This window comes from Acyrthosiphon pisum, unplaced genomic scaffold (assembly GCF_005508785.2).
Source record: "Acyrthosiphon pisum isolate AL4f unplaced genomic scaffold, pea_aphid_22Mar2018_4r6ur Scaffold_21556;HRSCAF=24241, whole genome shotgun sequence".
Classification (NCBI taxonomy): Eukaryota; Metazoa; Arthropoda; class Insecta; order Hemiptera; family Aphididae; genus Acyrthosiphon; species Acyrthosiphon pisum.
This window is the reverse complement of record NW_021771036.1, coordinates 19,009-27,737: the sequence shown is the minus strand read 5'-3', so window position 1 is coordinate 27,737 and position 8,729 is coordinate 19,009. Positions and strand designations below refer to the sequence as shown.

General features: G+C 27.6%; 2 protein-coding genes across 3 annotated transcripts in view; both read left to right on the top strand.

Annotated features, from left to right (window-relative positions):
- The first annotated feature begins 353 nt into the window (after positions 1-353).
- LOC100162412 (ring canal kelch homolog) lies at positions 354-3,351 on the top strand. 2 transcript variants are annotated; one of them, XM_029492471.1, is made up of 9 exons: positions 354-475; positions 548-723; positions 796-892; positions 1,012-1,168; positions 1,227-1,339; positions 1,399-1,710; positions 1,797-1,937; positions 2,656-2,911; positions 2,986-3,351. In XM_029492471.1, exons 2-9 carry the CDS (start codon positions 677-679, stop codon positions 3,168-3,170), a joined length of 1,308 nt encoding a protein of 435 aa, XP_029348331.1. In that variant the 5' UTR covers positions 354-475; positions 548-676; the 3' UTR covers positions 3,171-3,351. The 2 variants fall into 2 exon arrangements, with proteins under 2 accessions (XP_029348331.1, XP_029348330.1); XM_029492470.1 differs by having other exon boundaries at positions 1,396-1,710.
- A 2,304-nt stretch (positions 3,352-5,655) lies between these two features.
- Positions 5,656-8,729, top strand: part of LOC100576053 (kelch-like protein 20) — a gene marked incomplete at its 3' end in the record, with an annotated part of 5,273 nt that continues 2,199 nt past the window's right edge. The window contains exon 1 of the mRNA XM_029492472.1: positions 5,656-5,898. The remainder of the gene's footprint in view (positions 5,899-8,729) is intronic.

Sequence of the window (8,729 nt, the reverse complement as noted above, 5' to 3'; positions counted from 1 at the left end):
TTTATTTCAAAATCTATTTTAGGACCTGATTTAGTCTGAAGACTTCCATGCACCAGACTTTTTATACAATTAGCGATGCAAAATACGAAGCAAATTCCTGAAACCAGTAGATGTGAACCCGCTATATACGAGTATAAGAAATCTTCGTTTTCGGAGATATACGAAGTATTACAATCCTTACGAAAGTAAGTAGTAAATGACTTAAACCGTTAGATAAATGTAAGTAACACATATTTGTTTTTTAGAGATGAGATTCTTTGTGATATTAAACTAGAAACAGACGATGGTGAAGTTATATTTGGCCATAAAGTGGTTTTAGCATCGGCTAGTCCATATTTTCTTGCAATGTTCACAAATTTTTCAGAAAAGAATAAAAATCAAGTTATAATCAGGCAGTTGGACTCTAGAGCCTTACATCTCTTAATAGACTTTGTTTATTCTGGGAAAATCTCAATCACAGAAAAAAAATGTACAGGTAATAATAAATAACTTTTATTTTATTATAGAAGTCAAAATTGTTTATATTGTTTTTTGTTTATTTTTTAAGATTTTGTTGTCAGCATCAAATCTTTTGCAGTTACAAGAAGTCAAAAAGGCATGTTGTGATTTTCTACAGGCACAAGTATGTCCTACAAATGTTATTGGGATAAATGCGTTAGCTGATTTACATGGCTGTATGCAATTGTCAACAAGTTCAGAATTATATATTCAACAACACTTTTCGTACGAAATATTATTTATTACTATAATTCTATAAGAAAATTGTACTGATTATAGTTATGATATGATTTTTAGTGATGTGGTAGAAGGAGAAGAATTCCTTTCCATGTCATATGATCAAATGGTTAAGTTGATCTCTAGTGAAGAACTTACAGCTCCATCTGAAGAAAAAGTATGCAAAGTTAAATTTACAATTATTAATTTCAGTACCTATTACGGATGGGAAAATTAAGTAACCTCCTTACATAAAAATAGTATAATTAGTTAGTAAAAGTATATTGGTTGTTGTAGATATTTGAAAGTGTTATTCGATGGGTAAAACATGATTTGGGTTCCAGAAAACAAATTTTGCCCCAATTAATAGAACATGTGCGGTTACCATTAACATCGAGAGATTACATATTAGAAAAAGTACTGGATGAACCTGTATTTAATAGTTGTCTTGAATGTAAGTCTTGTCAATGAACATTCTTTTTTATGAACTAATTTATATATTATTTGTTTAGGTAAAGATTACGTAATCGAAGCATTACATTTTCATTTACTCAAGTCAGATGGGCTGATCACCATTCCTCATAACATCCGGACAAAACCGAGACAACCTGGTGGTACACATAAAGTATGTTTCTGTTATATTTTATTTCTCTTTACAATATATTAACGATTCAATTATAGCAGGTTATTTTAGTGGTTGGTGGATTAGGGCACGGTAATGCAATATTAGATAGTACAGAATTCTACGACCCAAAACTCAACCAATGGAAATCCGGACCAAAAATGATTACACCACTTTATTATGGTGGTCTAGCTGTATTAAAAGATAATAATATTATGCTTTATGTTGGTGGTCACAAATACCCATCAACTACTTGTAAGTCTGTCTTTGTACTAGATTTATCTTCAGAATTAACTTCTTGGAAACCAACCGTTGACATGTTAGTTAAAAGACAACATTTAGGAATTGGTGTGATAAATAATTATGTATTTGCCGTGAGTAATATAGAATTAGAATCTATTAGTGTATAAGAAATTTCTGTTATGAAATAGGTGCATATAAATTATATTATAAATTCAAGGTTGGCGGTTATGATGGCGAATGTTTTTTAAACAGTGCAGAAGTTTTTGACTGCAGAAACCGAAAATGGCGTTTGATATCTAATATGTCTACTAAAAGAAGTGGTGTTGGCCTTGGAGTACTGAATAATCTTTTGTATGCGGTAAAATGTTTATTACATTATGATTTTAAATTTGTAATATACAGTAGGTACATTTGTTATAATTTAATTAAAACAATTTCCCAGATCAAGAATCACGAAATTAATCCACAAAACAAAATATTTTGATAAATAAAAATTATTATTTTGTTTATTTATCATAATATGAACAATGTACTAAGTCAAATATTTGATTAAATACCTGCTCAATACAATGATATGAAAATTATATGAGACACACATTTTTTTCAATGATCGACTGAATAAAAGTAATAAAACTATATTTCATTTTAATATAGTTAATGTTTAATATAATAAAAAAATTTAATAATTGTATTAATTTTACAACCTATTTATATATTGGTTGTGTATCATATTATCTTTGAAAATGATAAAACATTAGAGTTCATTTCATTTAATTCAGTGTCTGTTTTCAGTGGATTTTTAGTTCATACTAGACAAAGCTTGATTTTTAATTCCTAATATTTGATGATCATATATCATTATTTAATTTGATCGATAATATATGTTTGTAATCAAAAAATACAATGCCTTTTTTCTACGTTTTATAAATATACAATAATTCATCTTCATTAGAAAATGGTATGCAATAATATTGTGTTCCAGAGATAATTTTGTCAAGGGAAAGTGAATTTTATTCCGCTTGTAGCACCTGGATTCCCGCAAGTTAAAATTATTTATTCAGTATTAAATTGTGTAGGTCGGAGGTTTTGACGGTATATCACAGCAGAGATTAAAATCAGTGGAATGTTATAATCCCAGTCTTGACAAGTGGACAACAGTCGCAGAAATGTTTATAGGTCGAAGTGCTTTGGTTGTTGGCATTTTAGATGGAGTACTATATGCTGTAGGCGGTCATGATGGATTTCATGTGCACAGGACTGTTGAAGCATACAGACCAAGTACAGGGGTTTGGACAACTGTTGCAGACATGCATTTGTGTCGACGCGACGCAGGTAAGCTTCTTGTTTTTTAATTTTTAATTTTTTATGAATTTGTTTAATCTGAGTTTAAATTTTCAATACTGCAGGAGTAGCAGTATTAGATGGGTTATTGTATGTCGTCGGTGGTAGCGACGGACGTTGTGTTCTAGATTCTATAGAATGTTACAACCCCAACACCAATACATGGACCATGGTCACAGCGTCAATGAATGTTCCACGAAATTATTTAGGAGTAGTAGTCATTGATAGTCTAAATTTTAAAACTTGTTAGTATTCGTTGTTTTTTTTTTTTTTTATATAATATATAAATATTTTCTTATATTGTATGATAATTTTCTATTTACTTTATAGTTTTTGAATTTATTACTAAAAAATTGTTTTAACTTGCACTATAAATTGATAGACAATGACATGCCACCATTTGTTTAAATATAATAGCATTGGATACGAAATTTTTAATATGGTCCTAATTTGTGTGATAATATATTTATCGTATTTTTTATAAATTTTTATGGTTTTTGAATGTTTAATTAAAAGATTATTTTTAATTAAATTTTAATAGTTAGAAATATATGATGTGTTTATTATTTATACTATAGCGTTTCTGAAATTGTGGTTGTGCAGATCACTTCAGGGGTCTGTGAAACTCTCATAAAAATGTAAGTACTGTTTGTCTATTATTTAAAAAAGAATTTTGAATTAAATAAAAATACACATTATATTATAATATTTATTGCCAATAGTCCTTTCATAAAATTACGTTAAAAATTACTATTGAAACAAAGTAAGTGTTCAATTGTCGAGCTGTAATAACTTATTGTTGAAAGCTAAATAAAAAAATCTAAGAAAGCGATAAAAGTGGTCTTAAAAAAGGGTTCAACGGATAAAAAACTTCAAGAAACACTGATCTATAGCATAGGGCTGAAAATTTAAAATAAACCAAAATTTAACCAAAAAATCTATAAAATATACACTCATAAGTATAAATGCAATTTTATCATAAATCATTTTAGTTCAAATTTCGATGAAATTAGATATGTATTGAAATGGAGAAAAGCGATTTTTATTATTTTGTTTTAATTTAAATAAAATATTATACGTAGACACTTGAAACATTTAAAGTATTATATTATATTATAGTATACGCACAATTTCATTTTGAAGTGCAATTTTTTCGGAAAAAAATAATTGAATCAACAGTCGTACTCATAGTTAAATAAATTACAATAACTATAATAGTATTATAGAATATATTTAGTACCTAGTTGTATATTATGCTGAAATGGTTTTATAACATTGAGTTCAAATTGAATACATCCGTTACAGTGAACCACTCAAAATGATTTTTTCATTTTACTTAAAACCATATTTTATTTAAATTCTTATATTATTGTACTTCTGGAGCAGTATCCTGTGGTGATACCATACGCATGTATAACTCATTTAATAATTTTAAAGAATTGTATGAAACATATTTTTTTTAAATATATTTAATTTAAGTTTAACACTATTCAATACAGTAATAGCTGTATTAGATGTTTTATTGGTGAAAGCGATGGTGTTTCTAATGTAGATTCTGCGGAATGTTACAACTCCAACATTAATAATACCTGGACCGTGGTCACAGCGTCAATGAATGTTGCACACAATTTTTTTGGAGTAGTAGCCATTGATAAGCTACAATAATATTTTAAAGCTCAGCATTCATGATTATTCTTGATACAAAGTATATTAATATTGTATCATATCGTATGATAATATATTTATTTTTTTTATATTTATTGTGCAGTTGTTGGTAGTTTTGTTTAAATATTATCTTATTGTATTCGCTAATATCACGAACATTTTTAATAATCCAGTCGTTAAATATGTATAAAATGTTTAATTTCCTTAATATTAGACAATTTTAAAAAAACTTTCTCGTAGGTAAGTAGTTAATACTTTAACAACATTATGTAAAAATACTAAGTACTAATGGCAAGGACGTGACCGATTCTATATTTCAACAGTAATAAAAATAACAGTGTTATCGGAAAAAGCCAAACGAAATTTATAATTTCTATGTACAATATACTCATGTCTCGTAATAGCTATACTTAATATTATTTGTATATATATTATTAAATATATATTGTCCTGATTTTAAAAATAATTTATATCTATACACAGAATCGATTTACCTGGTTTTTTCGTATTGTAAATTAAATAATTTTAGTTGTATATGCCTAATAATTGAAATTCACGGGCTTAAGTAGGAAGTACTAATACACGGACGTGACTGATTCTATTCAAAGAGTGATAAAAACAACAGTGTTATTAGAAAAAGCCAAACGAAATTGATATTTTCTGTGTACAATTACCTATGTCTCATGATAGCTATATTTGTATTTATAATATTAAATACCTATATATTGTAGAAAATCTAAAAATAATTTATATCTATAAACAGAATCGATTTACCAACTTGGTTCATATTGTTTTTTAAATTATCATTATATTTAATAATAGTCATAACAATTATTATGCTATTTAAATATGTATTTTTTTTTGTCTTCTTAAATTTAAATGTTGTATGATAATAATATACTCATAATAATTAGTAATTATAATACTTATATCGATATTTAATTTATTAGTTGTATATTATTTAGATTTCATAAAACCTGAATTTATAATAAAACTGATGAAATTGTTAAAAACTTGAGGTTAATAAAATATGTAATCACTAATCACTTACATAGATTAAAAGTATAATAACAGTTCGACCCTGCCAGGGAAATAATCATTGATTAGAAGCACGAATGTCAAGTCAATAACTAGTTGCTAGTAGTGCATAGAAGACCTAACAACCTAATCCCAAAGACAATGAGCATTCAGAAAAAACTCAGCTTTTTAACGACTGTCATAGAATTTTTACAATTTAGTCGTGCTTTTTTCCTGCTCCTCTGAAACAGGTACCCAAATAAAGACGACAAATACCTCTCACGCCATTAATAAAGGTAAGAAATATTAATTTTTTATGCAGGTGATGTGACATTTCGATCTTTTTTGTTTCATATTATGTACATTACTTAACGTTATTTTTTTTGTAAAACATTTAATTTATGTTAAGATTTTTATTTATATAATTTAGTTGATAGTTGGTACCACAATAGTATAATATTACCTATAATTAATTATTAGAATGCACATATACAATCTCATTTCATACTATTTTCGAAAAATATTAAAATAAATAACATGGCAGCAGACATATTGTATTATACCATGATGTCATGTATATTATATATTATTATTATTTAATATTTAAATAACTATATTATTGATACGTTGAATCAAAGGTCGAACGAAAATGTAAACATGTAGTAACATATTAAAACTACGAACTGTACAGCGGTGTTATTCATTAGTTATACATTTATTTGATGACATATAATTGTGTCAGTGGTAATATTATTTTTTTAAAGACAAGCTGTACTTATTGTATCTTCACGGGCTGAATTCGCTTTCCTTAGGAATGGACATAATGTCTGTGTGGTGTTGTGCACAGTAATTTCAATCAAACACATAGGTCGTTAAGATATTGGAACAATAGAAAATTAGGGTAAAAGGTTAGGAGCCCATTTGTAAAAAAATAAAATAGTTAATTTACTCACAATTAATTATTTAATTACCTACTCAAAATTCATAATGATAACTTTTGGGCTCGATTCACATAATTTGATGTGTGACTTTGTTAACGTGTTGATGATTATTATTATTCATTATTAATGTAAATTACAGTATCACATATCTAAATGTTAAATTGTACAACTTTTAAGTCAGTGGCCGGCAATTAGATGTACGGAGGTCCAGATAATTTGAAAAAAATATGTCATTGACCAAAAAAATGGAAATACCTACCTGTTACTTGTTAGTTGATAAATGAATTTGTTTTGGTATTACAAACACAGTTTTAATATTAAATAACCAAGATTAGCGATTTTATTTTGTTTTAATTAAAAAATATTGTTCGTGGGTAATGGGTGTTTACTTAATACTTCTCAAGTATAGTCAAATATTGAAATATGGTAAGTTAGGTATATGCAATTAATATATTAATTTCAACTTACCGGTTACCATATTAATAATACCGATATAAATATAATATAACTAATATGAAATATCTTAGGCTGACAAACCGTCTTCGCTCAGAATCGTTTTTCTTATACAATAATATTATATCATTGAATTAAAATTTAACACCATTCCATAACAGCGACCCACTTGTAACCTACTGTACAACAGAGTGATATCCACTTGCCCGTTTTTTTTTCATAAATATCAATAATAAATGTTGTGTATATATTATATTATGTAACGGGCCACAACTACCGTAGTATATTTTGATGGATGGAATTGAATAAATCACGAAGATGTTTTGTAATAATCGTATTTATTTTATACTCAAGTAAAATAGTTATGTTTCTTAAAATATTCTAAGTTCAAATAATTTAGAATTAAACTGTAATATAACGAGATGTGACTAGTATTAATTAGTGAATTGGCTGTTCAGATTGAGGCTGGCTGCTCGTCTGCCGGACGCTTGTCCATCGACGTATCTCGTCGGGTAGTTCTATTAGATCCCTGCTATGGCATTTTTAGTATAAAAATGGTATACGTGCCGCGTAGGTACACCTGAGGTCGTTTCCGACGTCATTCAAATAATCATACTATTTCTGGATTGTAATATTTTGTACGAAACCATAATTTTTGTACTGATGATTAAGTTTTCCTAGAAAACGTATATCTATCATAGAGTACTGTTATCACGTGTTTTGTAGCGCGTCGTGCGATACCCTTCATATTATTACTATTACGTTCACCTTTGCGCGCCGCCGGGATTACGCGCTCGCTGTAGCAATAATTAGATATTATTTATTACTATTATTCCTATTAATGCATGCCACTTGCTGTCGTATTTAAATATACTTATTGATTACCTAGTCACAGCACGTTACAATTATAACTAATGTACACATCATCAAGCAAATTAACTGTCAAAGATAGGCGTGAGATAATGATGTGAAACTGTGTAATTCGTTAATAAAATATATGAAATATTAATGTGCCCGAACAACCCATAAACCTTTTCCGACTATTGTGACCGTTTGTATTTATACGTTTCTGTTTCTAATATTATGTCTAGTTATTTCCATACTATATTCGAACAATATTATAAGATATAACATGGCAGCAGACATATTGTGTTATACATAGGTAACTATATAATAATATAATGTATATTATTATTATTTAATATTTAAATATTATCTTATGAATTCGTTTAGTAGTCAATGTTCGAACGACTGCTACCTATGTAGTCATGTAGTACATAATGTACAAACACTACGCATCGCACAGAGGTATTGTTCATTAATTATAAATTTATATAATAATAAATAATAATTAATTCACAATACGCATCCATATGTACGTTGAGTAGGTACTTTGATAAGGACAAATATGTTCAATGTTTATATATATCATTAAAATATATACTGACAGACTGTATTTTCTTAGAACCTTTATTATGTATAGAGTGTTTTTTTTTTTATCCGTGCGATTAAAATAAGACGAGCCAATAATTACTGTTCACTGGCATTGACCACCTCCGCTGACAATATAATATTATACAATTCCACACACACTCAAACACATTTAAATACATTTATGATCAGCTGTTAGCTCTAATCAATATTATTTTATATCATGATGTTGATGATATTATTGTTTTTCTCATATCGAAAACAAAAGTGCCATACCCAAATATTTTTGTTGTTGTTACTTA